Genomic DNA, 15,184 nt, shown 5'->3' with positions numbered 1-15,184 from the left:
TTGGGAAATGTCAATTCTAATGAATGCTGCCCGTTCAAAGGCAACGCCGAATTAAACAGCTAACCGTAAGTGACGGGAAAAGTAAGGTTTCCCACCCAAAGCATATTGTTTCCCCTAAATTTATTATAGCAATTGTGCGATACAACAATGCCAAACATTAACATCACACCGAAAAAAAAATGATTATAAACCCTTTACAACTATTATTACAATGTGATTGCATTCTCCTTTTAATTATGTACTAATTTAGAGAGAAAAAAACATAAATTGATTAAATAAAACTAAGTTATATCCAACCAAACCTTAGATCATTTTAAACTGATGGTCGTTATCACTGTTGTAATAATAATTTAAAAAAACATTTCAACTCGAATGTATTTATTATTATAAAAATAAATTAAAATTTATGATATTTTAATTTACTGGAAACTATTACAATATTCAAAAAAGTTAGCTAGACATTTCAACGAATACAACACTCGTGTGGTGTATGTATACTTTTCTTAACTTAAATATTTTATATTCAGTTAAATGTGTACACAATGGGTCGTTTCTGGCTTGTATACAAACTATTATAAACATTTTTTTTTTTTTTTGAACGGTCGGATTAAAACGGTAGCTATTTCTACGGTCGACGTTTTATGGGCAACGATAAGAATTTCATATTTAACGAGCGGTTCACATTAGCCGGAAAGCGGATTAACATAAAAAAAATAAAAAAATACAATATTAAGACTTGTACCACTCGATGGCTTCCATTAGTTTTCTTCTCGTCGTGGAAAAAAAACCCGTCTGTTGTGCGACATTTTTCATTGGACAGCAGCTCGTTAATCGCTATAATGAGAAAGGTCTTACATTTTTTACTTTAAACCACCCCAAAGACATACAAACTTAGTTTGTGTGTTATTAAAGTATAATAATATATTTTCCTGTTCGTACAAAAGTAATGGACAATAGTCGTTTACTATAGCTGCACTTCAAATGTTCTCAATAAGTCAAAGTCCTCAATTAATAAAAATATAAACTATAATTCTACAAAAATATATCAATGTCGATCGGCTTAAGACATACATGTGGTATTATGTTCTCATTGGCTATGGTTAGTATGGCTTAAGCTTAGACGATGTAGTCATGTTGACCAGACAGTACACCGTCCTTGTTTCTAACAATCGATATGAGAATTATTTTAAAGTAGCAATACTTATTTAAGCAATCAAATGAACTGGATTTAATCAAACAACTAAATTCCAAAATATTCTACGTAGACGTTTGGGCTAAACTTGTTTATCCAAAGTCTGACATAAGCTAACAAACAAAATATGGTATGGAATGATTAAAAAAAATATTTTACAACATTTCACAAATTACAATTATTGTAAATTATGTTGTTATTTATTAAAACATAAGGAGGTAGCTTTTTGATTATCTGATTAGCTGTCAAAATATAACGTTCATATACGTGTAGATAATTATTGAAAAAAAAAAATTAAGCTATTTCAATGAAATATTACCTACATAGATAAGTAATATTAATGGCATCAGAACGTTATCAAAAAGATTGCTGATATTTAAAAGTCATACTTAGGCGGGTGATATTATGTTTAAAAAAGTAATAATGACCGAAATGTTATTTGAATATTACTAAAAGATTATCATAATGATTTCATTACAAGTGAAATATTTTAAAATCATTTACATACTTTTTGACATTTTAAAATTATATTATTTCTTCGCTGCATGGGAAACCCCGTTGGAATTTTTCTGATTTGATAGTACAATTTTTATTTATGTACCATTTTTTATACTTGTCCGGTCCACTAGATATTATAGACTAGACTAGTGGGTCTGCTGACTTAATAATACTTATTTAGATGTATATTTTCTTTGACCGCGACGGTAGACCTAACCGACCTATTTTGACCGGACAAGAGGTTAGGAGGAATTTCGGGAAACCAGCAGGGGACATAAAAACAATATTATAGTCCAACAGTGAACTAACATAGCACTAGGTATGGGTAAGCCCCGAGTTTTCCAAAAGGGTCGTTGACATAATAAAATACATGTCTCGTACCGCATAATATAAACGCGGTGTGTCTTCGGCACAAAAACTAATAACAACCTTTATAACAACTTACCGGGCCAAGACAAACACACTTACTTGGAGCGGACACCCTCTTTTGGTTTCCTGTAAAATCAATTGCTTGAAATGCAATTACCGCTCTCTGCTCGCCTCGTACTCATAATGGAAACACTATTATATTATAATAATCATATTCCGTATACCTCGAGATTGTAATCAACCGATTTTCCGTACCTTTTCCAAACGCAATTTAAAAACTATTTTTATACACCGGGAAAACCGCGGTAACGTGATTCCCCGAGGGACGAAAAGAAAAACAAAATGTTAACTACCTATTTCGGCAACAGTGTGACCAACCTACTAAATTTTTTGTCGAACCATAAACTATTAAACAGTTTAATTACCGTTCGATACAAAATATCTGTACGTGCATCAGCCAAACCATGAAATGTAATAATTGTGGACTGGTAAAACATTCAACGGGATAATGTGGAACTTTTTTTTAATAAAAAGCTGTTTTCATTATTTCTGTTGAGAGGCCAACAACAGACCCATGACGGATAATCGGTGGTTTCTAAATTGGTTATGATCGTGTCCCTAACCCTTTGTTAGTGTGTTGGGGTTTACCCACGTGATAAGACTTTGTGTGATACTAATAGTTATCAAACTAGATCAAATTTTCTTTTCCATGAAATCCTTCTTTCTATGTTATTTTATGATTTAAAACTGTTTTGGTAAACAACCACATGTTTTACTGTTGTTGTGTTTTGAACTGAGTGATATCAGTATTTCAAACCTCAACACATTATTCATGTACCAATTTATATATTTTATGGTACCAAAGACTTAAAAAGTGAAGAAGATGACTGAAAAAAAAATTTTTCTACTGACGAATGGTTAAACTTAAAAGTAATTATTTTATTTTGAAAAATAACATGTTTTAAGCAAAGTGTTTTTTTTTTTTTAATTTTATATTAATTAATTTAAAAGTTCAATACCGAAAATAATATTTGCTATTAAAAATGTTTACTAAAAATTGTTTTTTGTAGTAGTAACTTAATCCTATACATACAAGTTGTTATGAAATTAAGTTGTATAAATATTTAACATTATTTTCAAATTTGTTTAAGATTTGTTGTTAGTGTAACTTATGGGGTGTACTAAACCCCAACACACTGAAGGCGGAAAAAACTAACAACTCACTAACGAAGGGCTAAGTTGTCGATTGCCACAGACACCAGGAGTTAACATGTTTATGTAAATTACTATATTATATATATATATTTTTTTTTTTTATTAAAACTTACCGCGATTATGCGCAAGATCAAAGTGTTCTGCTGGTAGTCGTATTCAAGGCCAAAGTTGATCTGACCGACCTTTTCGGATGGAATGGCCGGCGGCTCTTTGCTCAGTTCAGTCATGGACGAACAGCGGTCGTGCTGCAATTACACACGTTCAAACATACATTAATACACCGTTTTCAACAATATGCACCGCTAAAACGTTTGAAACGGTTTGCCGGGTTAACCGAACGTTTCAGGTAGGTAATAAGGGGAAATCGGGGGCAGGAGGGGTGGGCAGACTTGACTTTCACAGGGGATAGGGCTGGGGTGGTTGTCCGAACAAAAGGGTTGTGCCACATCAGCTGAAAATCGAAATTCGATTACTAATTGACAAACGGTAATCCCGCACAAATTGGACGGATCGTGTGTACAGCATGTTACATTATTCGTAGTCCGTCCTGAAATAATCAATAGACAAAATAATAGACAACAGACCGCATAGTATATAAATATACTGGTACAGTCACGAAGAAACGATATACAGCAAAACCTTAGCCAGGGCGTTAAGCATTTCGAGATGGTCGCCCCATTACATTTAGAGAGCCAGAGCACTGGAACACACGAAACAAGAACAAACCAAGATCTAAGACATTCCGAAGAGTAAGAGACCACACTAGGATGCCCAAGACAGGTCCTTGTTGGCGACGACGACCGTCGTGGGTATCGGACGATAGTGATTAAAGCGGTCATTAGACTTTACATAATGAATAGACCCAACGGGAGAAGGGCTACTACAATAAGCCTCTTAGTCACCTGTTTTGGAATCGCGGTCGAAGGTCTCGAACAAAACCAATTATTTGTACTCGACTGCATCATAGTAATAATATTATACATTGACCATCGTTATTCATTATGCAGATATAACTTATAAACCTCTAACAAAGGTTGACTAATCGCCGGGTTACGTTTAAATCCGATTCGGGTCTTCAAACGTACTTTGCCATAAAATTATCTACCAAAAGCCTTGAACAGTAATTTAGTTTTGGCAAATACTGTAGGAAATAAAGAGACAATAACACCTAAGGGTGTTTTACCTAAAGGTTGGAAAGTTTTTGAAGACAATGCTATTGAAATACTATGTAGATTATTACAAAATTGTGAGATATCTGAAAACTTACCTGCGTAACCTGATTGGATGTCTAAATCAAATATGTACACACTATATTTATATAATGCGTTGATGGACCGACCCGTAAAGTGTTTCCACGCTTTGTTTGCATACGACTAACAAAATATATAAAAAGTTCAATTGGTTTTCAATGCAGTCCGTTAATGTTTACCTGATCTAACCTATCGTCCGGTAAGGATCCGGGCAGTAGATCTCGAAAAAAAATTGCAAATAAAATCAGGGAAGGTTGTTCGGTGTTCACAAACACTGCAAAATAGGTAACTTGATTTTGCGGCATACCGTTTTAGACGAATCTTATAATGTAATAAAATATAATAATATACAAAAATGTTTCAGCAATTACCATAACAAGATATCAGGTGATCAATTTAGATAATATAATCTAATAATAGCGACCGAAATAAGTAGTGCAGTAGTATCGTCTACTTGTATAATAAGTATGGTAACTAATCAATGTGCGTGACAAATCATTATTTAGAGTTGTGCAAAGATATCAGTATAAGTATAGCATTTATAAGTAAGACTCTTATAATTGACGAATCGTTAGTTAATTTATAGAGTTATATGAAAAGAAAAATATTAAAAAGATAAAAAAAATACATTAAAAAATACAAAGCGAAAAAATTGACAAAATTCAATAATCATAATTTGCTTGTATTAACTAATTAGATCAGTTTCAGATATACATTTAAATAAGGCCTATTGTGTGTTGAATTTCAACAGGTTGTTTATTTAAAATTTTAAAAAATATACTATAATATTGCTATTATAAAACATTAAAATTCCCAACGAACTATTCTAAAATAATTGTTACAACGTTTATCAATATTTACATATATAATTTTCAAAACATCAAATAAATATTAAATAAACAATATCATGTAAAAATTTCTTCGAAATCGCAAAAAAAAAAATTGTACCAAATATTAAGTATTTATATTTTGGAATTGCTTGATTATCGTTATTTATAATTTTTATTTGTATATTAATTATTATTATGTATGTACGGTAGTGAAGAGTAAACTTGTGCCCTGTGGCAGTCTTTGAAAATGACAACCCACTTTGTTTTTAATTAAGTTGTAAACGTATCTACGTTTTGGACAATATTTTGTTTGATTTCACCAAACCGATCCTTTTTCAGCCTAAAATCGCAGTAGTTGAAATATGAATAAATATTGATATTGAAATTTAATAATATTTTATAAGATTTATTTATACACAAAAGTCCTCGTCTCTCGGGACAAGCAATTAATTTAAAACAATATAGTCTATCTACGCAGCGTGTAGAAATATTATAAAATTGTATTAAGCTCAAAAGTGTGCCACTAAATACAGGTTGATTCGCTATTGTTTCAAGATAAAATGAGTGTCTTAACCTGGACGAATCACCCTGTATTGTTATCATATTATAATAGGCATAAACAAGAAACGTGATTGGAAAATAAATGTACGAATATGATGTTTAATTGAATATTTACTATGCGTCTAAAGACACCGTGCACTGTGAATAACAGTGCGACCTAGTGGACAAATCCGTAAGTTTTTCTATTACATCCACGGAATAGAATGTGAAACCAGAAGAGTCATTTTCAATGTAAACAAAAAAACGGACGGCTATTTTGTAAAGTCTATTTAGTATTATGTTATGTTATATGTATACACAATTAAAGGTCAAGGATGAGGTCGTTTTTTCATGAAAAACATTGGTCACTTTCTTTATTCACTTTCTTTATCCCCATCCCCATCCCCAATCCCATCCCTTTACAACCACGGGAGGCATTTTATCTTATCTCTCTCTCTCTTAGCTCTTATTTCTCTTTTCTCTTATCTCTCTTATCTCTTGTCTTATCAGATAAATCACCAGAAATGTTCGTTAGGTAAAAAACTGTCGATTTTTCCGGCTGTGTGCCAAAGTATAAAGACATAAAATGTCAAAATAACCATATTATAGTGATGTGGCGTTAAGAAGATAGCCGCCGCGTTTTATCATTATCCGGCGCCTGTAATGACATTTGTGATGACTGATGCACAGGTATAAGGCAATTAATTTTTTTTTTAATTACAAACGAGCAAGCCGAGTGTCGTTTGCACGGTGTCTGAGATATGCCATAGTAAAAAGGAGATGGAGACCGTCACGGTCTCGTATTATTTGTTTTACCCGATTCCCAGTGCCGGTAACGTGACCAACGGCGAAATGCTGAAAAAGGCTAATATTTTTCAAAAACAGGGTAGTCGGTTTGACGAGGGGTAGGAGAGGGGAGGGGGTCGTGGTAAACACAGTGTCTGATTTTCGAGCAAGCATACCTTTTTCCAGCCCGGTACTCGTGTGCACGTGCGAGTGAAACTCACGTGGTCGTCATCGGACTTGACGTTCATCAGGGACTTGGTCACGTTCCAACCGCCCTGGGCGACGGCGGCTATGTCCTTGTGGAGCAAATGGTCCGTGGCGCTGGCGGTGGACGAGGCGCCGAGATGACTGCCCGAGGCCGAAACGTCGTCAGCGCTGGCCGCGTGCCCCGGCTTGGACGAGCCTCCAAACGGCGGCGAGCTGTTGAACATACAAACCACACATTAAAATCATAATATTATAATTTCAGGCGCTCAGAAGCCAAACTGATTGACTCCATAGTATGAAATTTTTCAGGACGGCCAGATAAAAAGTCATTTGAAACAATGTATGTAAGTACAATCGCCAATTTTCTTTAGAGCGCGTGGTGAAAAATTCCACTATGGAGTTATTTATCTTGGCCATTTGAAAATTATACACTTTTTTAATCCCACCATGCTGGGAAAACCGTTTTAGCGTTTTTAAATGAGTCTATACAGTGGTTTAGCCGGAATGAACGAAAAATGACAATTCCTCTACACGATTTTGTCTCTTGACATAGTTTCCCTTCTGTTTGTTCTGTGGTAACACTATCAAACGTCCTGGCACCGGCAACAAAGTGATCAAGAAGGCCAGAGACAGTGTGATCACTTTAAATAAAAATAAATACTCATTTTATTTGTTGTTAAACTCTGCGCTGTATAATTATTCTTATCGACCCTACCGATCAATTGATAAATTTGAATTTTATGTGATAATAATATAACTGATGGTTTGTATCACACAGTTGCAGAAGTGAAACAAATTAAAAATATGGACCCCAGATATTTCGTCATTGTAGTCACGCCACAGCTGGCCTTTTCGTTAACTTCATAATATTTTACCTACGTATAGCATTCCCCCAATAAGAAACGGGTCAGGTTGATGGGGTGGAACCCTTTCGTATAGTTTACAGAATCACAATGTTTATCGTTAGTTTTTGTTTGCTAGACAACTTCCTAAACAAACAGACGATAGGCGACATAAGAGTTTGACATCTAATATGCCCTCTTCAGAAATTATTCTGGTTCACCACTTGGAATGCCAGCGATATGACCAAGAGCAAATTTCTCCTAAATAGAAGTGTTTACTTTCTTATTTCCCTTCTCATGGAAAATAGAAGATTTTGACAACCCTCCCCTTGTAGAGACAAAGACTCCCTCTGCAAAGTTAAACGAAAGGAAGACAGTGATGGAATTATTTTTCTTTCAATGGATTTTATTATAATCAAGTAAAGCAATAATGTAGTTTCGAGAAGTTCAGTAAAAATACACTTCCTAGTGGGGAAAAAATATCCCTTAGGCACAAAACAATAACACCAGTAAAGTTGTTTACGTTGTTGTTGGGCTATTCGATAAAACATCAATAACCTTTCACATTATACTGCGTTTCTCGTTCGACCATATTGTTATTTCACAGAGATTTTATAGTTCATAGCAATATTAAATTAAAAATACTACTATTGATCTCGTTCTTCCATTTGCCATCACGAGTTTCCTTTAAATTCGTTTTAAAAATAAAGCATCACACAATCAGGTTTTACCTGATCAATACCATTGAACCGATTATTTCAGTAATTTGACAGCATATGAATACATCATATACAACTAAGGATAAGTTAAGTCAGGTTAGGTTATAATACAGTAATAACTCTATGGGTTGGATTTAGTATGAATAATTAAATAAAATACTACCCAGATTGATTATCTGGATCAGTTTGATATCATTGAAGCCAGATAATATCAAACTCAAACTAGCAGTAGTTGTTTTTTTTATTAAGTATATACCTAAAAGATAGTAAGACGATTTAATATTGTCTAGGTCCTAGATAATTCTAAAAGATGTATTGTATAAGAATAGTAATTCCTTTTACATTGTAGGAATTATAGTAGTATTTAATATTTATGAATTAAACATATAAGTGACTACATTTAAGCCGATTGTCTATGATAATGGAGTTATTATTATTTTTTTGTTAGGAAAAAGGGTGGTTGAAGAATAATTATCCATGTTTAAGTATTAAACGTGAATACACCGCTAAATTTGAAACATTGAAATTTATTTCTTTAGTTATTGGTATTCTAGATGAATTAAAAAAAAAAAAAATATATATATATATATATTTTTTTATCTAAAATAACCTATATGTTAAAAGTTTTATGTTAAATTTAGTATTGCGTAGACGACACAATCTAGATAATACCCAACACTGGTAAGTTTAGATTTATTACACGAGTACAATATTATTCTCGGAAACTTTTAAGCGCAGATTATGATATTATTATGAGATTTTCTGTGGTAAATCCGTGTGGTTCCGGGTTGTCGCAATTTAAATTGGTATATTTTTTTCCTCGTTTTTCAGCCGCTCTCGACGAGTTGCCTGTTATAATAATTATAATAATAACGGCACAGCGTCCGTTAACCGGGTCGCCCGGTGTAATGAAAATTAATTAAACGCCTATCATACCCCCGGGGGTCATTTGTCATCAGTCGTCCCGGCGTGGTTCGTCTTATGTGTCCAAGAAGACCCTTTTGTTGCCGGATTACACAGGGGCAAACCACCGCCGTGAAACTGGATGCAGGTACACCCTTCATCTCCCCGGTTCAATTTCATAGCAATATCGGTTTTCCCGGCAAAATGGCCGGCGTGTACGGTGTCTACACAAGTGTATTTTCAAACGATAACCGCTGTGGGCTCTGTGTAAGACCCACTGGAAAAAAAACCACCTGCTATGGTTTTGTCATGGCCGAACACGAGCCACAGCAATAACGTTGATATATTTCAGCAAAACCCAGGTTATTTTCTCCACTCCATGGAAAAACATTAGAGTAAATAATATAAGGAGAGGCCATTGCCAATACTAGCATATGCATACTTTAATAGGAATCGACTATAATTTAATGTCGGCATTTCTGCAACCTTTAGTTGAAAACAATAAACTAGATGGCCGCATAGTAAGAACACGAAAAGAATAATTTAATATGTGATATTATTTACTTATTAGGTACGACCATATTAAACCGTAACAAATTAAACCATTAAAATCTGTATACAATAGTTAATCATTAGTAATACGGTAACACTGTATGTAAACCTATAGCACTTTAAATATATTATCATAATATGGCCACCACCTGTTCTATCATGGATATGTAATCTCTTATCACTAATCTTTTGTCTCTTATCGCTAAACCCTAAATTTTGTTCACTCATCTCTTGTCTCTTATCTATTATCACTTATCTATTGTATTTTATCTCTCATCTCTTATCATTTATAATTTGTCTCTTATTTCTTGTCTCTAACTGAAAATGAAAGTGTAACGCAAAAATGGTGACATGAAATTTCTTGCATCCGTGTTAAGCGATAATAATAATTGCTAATATAATTTATTGTCAAAATGTTTTGATGCCATCATTTTAGCAGGAAATATATTATTGATATAAAAAAAAATGTATTAATAAATTAAGCAAACAGACAAATAAATTAGAGAGAAACACAGAGATGAAACTTGTGTGTTCCAAGCCAACAAATTCTCATCAATGTAAGTATAATGTCTGTACCTAAAATGTACTTTGATCCGGCTGAATACTCGACGAATACTGGTACTTATGCTTTTACTTATACATTGATTTTATCAAAATATCAAAATAGGAAATTTCACATAATGTAGTAAAGCGCAAATGCATCGATATTATTTAACATACTCTTCTCTGAAAGATTTACCTATACAGAAAATATAAGATTACCCTACCACGAAAACCTCTAATGCTACATAAATTATAGTGTTATAAACCTAAACCTATACATTAATAATAACATTGTTGTTATTATATAACGCACTATCCCACAGGATCAATCGGCCCAGCAAAATACTCAATTTAATATATTTTGCTGACTTAACGAAAATAAGTAGTTACATTTTTTTTCATATTCCGCAAACAATGACTAACAACATAATGGCATTAGAATATGAAAAAATATTTCAATAATCGTCCATATGTTATAATTAGGATTAATCACATTTGCACAGAGGCGTGTACTGTGTTTAGATTGAAACAATGAAAATAATACCATAATATAGATATAATTATTACAAATAAGTCATACAACAAAACTATTTTGGCTGACAAGACGTTGGCAAAATGTGATTAATTACGTTTCGTTGTCATAGTTTACAAACAAACGGAAACTTCAGATTGCACTAAATTAATAGACTCGGTTATCTCGGTAGTTGGGTATAAAATTTCAATACCTAGTTGCTTCGGTTCCCTAAATAGTCCCCTGATTTAAATTACAAGTTTATAAATAAAACCGAATTCAAAACGAATGTGTTTTCAGTGGATTTTTACATACATAAATACATATTGACCTTAACTTTTTAATTAATCATAATTACTCTTACACACAACTTGTGGTACAGCAACTCAGTTTAATAAAATACTTGAATCACTTTAAAAATGTTACAAGGATAAATGGTTTTTAAAAAAACACACCCCCGCTCCTTAAATAAGGAGTGCATTTTAAAATGTATATCAAATTTGGATTCAGTTACCCCGAAATTATACAAATTGATATGGAACATTGGACAAAGCTAAAAACAATCTCTGACCACTGTTCTAATCGTTCTTAATTCTGAATATCAGGGCTAAATAAATATAGTAATGTAGTGTTGTAAAACAGCGACTATAAAATATTTAAAAATTTAAATGATTATCATACCCTCTGAATAAAAATATGTTAAATGCCTCAGTCAGAAGGTCATGTTACATTTAGGAACTGGCCAAGTGTTAAGCAAGTGAGGTTATGAACTGAAGAAATAGGAGACTTGGTCACAACGTAGATATCACTACTTTGATAGGCTGACTTTTTTGGCAGGGTGTCTGCAACTTTTTCACTGTTAGGTTTTTTTCGGAGATCTGTTTTACAGAAACCATAACCGTCACACGCAGTTTGTATATTAAGTATGGAAACGCATAAATCTATAGAAGTGTATAAAGTGATTTAAAGTGTTTTTTGTTTTGTTAGTGTATTATTACTATATGATTCGATTTGAACGATGAGAAAATATAGAAAAAATAATAATACAACAATAACAATAAATCTTTCTCTTCGCGTTCCGCGTCACGTCTTGGAAAATGTATATTTTATTTTATTTTTTATTATTTTTTTTTTTATTATAACATACTTATACTGTGCATCCAGATCGCCGTCCAACCTAAAAAAAAGAGGGAAACTGCTCGCTCCAATAACAACACTAGAAAATGTACATTTTCCGGAGAGATCCATTATCGCGCGTTGCGGTTGCAAATAAAAAACCCAAACTTTCCACCGAAATACCCTCTATGAATGTTTACGTTTAAATAAGTGTATATTCGGTTTTTTTTAAATTTTTTTTCTCTACCCTCTACATTAACTCCCCCGTAATCTTCTTTGTCTCACTTATCTGGAAATTATTCACAATAAAAACGTAAAACCCTCAGAGGCTTGATATTGAATTAAAAAAACAAAAAATACTTACAAAAATCGAGGCGTTTCCTATTTCCATGCTACATAACGTTCAAATGGGACAGGAATTGTGCACAATGTTATATTAATTATTTTTATTGTACAAGATGATGATACAAAGCAGTAGTGGTATCTAAAATATTTGGAACTAAAAAATTGAATGGCGAAAAAACGCATGTGGAGTCAGGATAGACTTAACAGACAAATAATCACAACTCAAAAAGTATGAAAATTTATGTGTTTCAATGATATACAACTTTAAAAATCTTGGAGGGAATTAACTATATATCAGACAAAGTTATGAAACTCTTTACTTTGGTGTATCGACTTAATTGTTAGTTAACAGACCAAACAGCTTTGAGTCTCCTCTAAACACTACCATCCGATCAAGTTTAAATTTTTTTCGTTTGCTTCCTTTACCTGCAAATTAATGATTTTTCGGATCAACCTAAATTATACCCTAATAGGGAACAGTGGGCGAGCTCAGAAATGTTTTATTAATTGAACACAATATCATGATGGCTATAAAACGAGCACGTTGAGCCATTATTAGTTTCTCGTTCATCTGTGTGTGTAAAATACATTATATAAACTTTACAAACTCCGGTGCTACAACTTTTCCGGAACGGGCACTTGGGTAGTTTTAAGAGCTTACTTCGATCTCTTATTAAAATACAAAACAACAACAACAGTGAAACGTCGACGCACGTAAGACACTCATTTTCTTGGGAAATAATTTTGTAGTTTTTTCTTTTTGAAAACATTTTTATTTTTTATGTTAACTAAATATAACATACGTTACCATTTAAGTTACAAAAGTCGAAAGAGCTCTGAAAAAAGGTAACAGGTTTTGGAATACTGTTTCCAAAACAAACAAAAAAAAAGAGAAACCTATACATTACCGTCGGAGTAAAAAAAAACCTGAGCTCAGACTTGTAAGATTTGTGAAAACCCTTTTAATTTTAAACACACGTAAGTTTAACATCATAACACCTAAATGAACCACGTGTGTGTATATATTGAAACTATTTGTTAAAAGAGAACCGCCGAAACATTAATTAAATTCACTATCGTCGACAAAAGTTCCAAGTACTTTATTGCCTAATGAAATGTCTAAGTTTGTTTGGGCCATATTGTTTTATTCCATTTTTATTGCAGCCGTCGCGTCATAATCGTATACAATACCAAAATATAATAACGATAAAGTAAACGATAAAACATAATAATATTTTGTGTTCTTGACATATTTTAAATTGCACATTATATTGTTATTGTACTGCTAGAGTTTACAGCCAAACTCAAAAACGCTCGTATTATCTTTTATACCATTCAAAGACGACAAAGTGAATGGACGAACTATATAATATTATAATTACAACTTAGCTACAATAATAGCAATGCAATATTTTGTTTGAACATAAGTTTTCCCCTTTAAACATTTTTTTTTCTACGCCTGACGACAATGTTTTACAAGAAAAATACATAAGTGCTGGTAACAGTTCATGATAACAATTAAATCATATAAGTAACAGTTTTTAATAATAGGATACAATATTAAAAAATCCTAAAGAAAAGAAAATCCTATACATTAGTTACCTTAGACCGATCCTAACATATGGGTGTGAGACATGGTCAACCACCAAAGGAAACCACCAGAGGCTAATCACCATTAATAGAAAAATATTAAGAAAAATGTATGGCCCTCTACATAACAGAGAAACAGAACAATTTGAAAGAAGACATAATAACGAATTACAGGAGCTACACGGAAGATCAAATATTCTTTCATATACAAGAAGCAAAAGACTTGAATGGTTAGGACATGTATGGAGGGCAGATGGCCGAATTATTAAACAAGCACTGGTGGCCGAAGTCGAATCAGTCGTGAAGGGTCTAAGAGTAATTCAAGAAAGGGTTCAGATAGACATGGCGTACAATAGAGAATAATGGAATAAGTTTGTGATGGCAGCGTTGGACCTCAATGGTCCCTTAAGCTGTATATGATAATAATACAATAAAAAAATAGTGAAAGGCAAGCAAATGATTAGTGAAAATCGGTATTACCGAGAACCAAGTTATTAATAAATCTAATGTCTAGCATTTTTCTTCTGATTACAATGTTAGATAAGTTTAAAAACTTCAATACCGATGTGCAATTAGAAAGTTGAATGAGGAGGACGAGCCATTTTTAAAACATAACCAGCGAATGAACAAAAAACGTTTTTGAACCCTATCAATTCTCTGAACGTCTTTCTGTTGATTAGAAGAAATGGAAACAGTTATTGGATTTCCTACTTTTTTTTTTTTTTTTTGTGGATTTCATTTATTTTCTGCTTTTTAATATTCTATAAAATCGTCGTAAGCTCGTAATGTTTTGATGGCCTGCTCCAAAAGCGGTAATAAAAGTAGGTACGTTGTTTTATTTTCGTCGAGTGCTTTGCACCGACGTCTAAGCCCAGAAACTCTTCAAAGTAATAAGGTCGCTGAGCTTTCCCCCCGCCCCCCCTCCAGCCCACTTTAAAGCACACTCTCATATTGAGAAATGTCATTAAAATAAATTCCAAAAAAAAAGAGAGAAACCGTTTTTTTATGAGCGCTCCAGATTAAAGCATCAGCTGTCCCGAACAAATTGGACCTTAATCAAACGTTTTTGGGGTTTGCAAACCCAAAGCCGCGTCTAAGACCGTTTTAGGTCGTCAGAAGAAAATAATATAATATAGCAAAAGTGCTTTTTCCTCTGTCCTCGGTAACTGGGTAGAA

At 33.1% G+C, this 15,184-nt stretch overlaps 1 protein-coding gene across 1 annotated transcript in view; it reads right to left on the bottom strand.

Annotated features, from left to right (window-relative positions):
• The window catches only part of LOC126839796 (synaptotagmin-7), a 107,737-nt gene that overhangs the window by 25,707 nt on the left and 66,846 nt on the right, over positions 1-15,184 (bottom strand). Inside the window, exons 2-3 of the mRNA XM_050575206.1 lie at positions 6,857-7,100; positions 3,388-3,519 (exon numbers count right to left, since the gene is read on the bottom strand). Of these exons, the coding sequence (XP_050431163.1) occupies positions 3,388-3,519; positions 6,857-7,100 (376 nt within the window). The remainder of the gene's footprint in view (positions 1-3,387; positions 3,520-6,856; positions 7,101-15,184) is intronic.

Source organism: Adelges cooleyi, unplaced genomic scaffold (assembly GCF_023614345.1).
Source record: "Adelges cooleyi isolate 19-005CV unplaced genomic scaffold, UGA_ACOO_1.1 ACOO_flye_CR_arks_rails_tigmint_CR_PRNA_307, whole genome shotgun sequence".
NCBI classification, from domain to species: domain Eukaryota; kingdom Metazoa; phylum Arthropoda; class Insecta; order Hemiptera; family Adelgidae; genus Adelges; species Adelges cooleyi.
The sequence above is the reverse complement of the archived record's forward strand: the minus strand, read 5'-3'. Positions and strand labels throughout refer to the sequence as shown.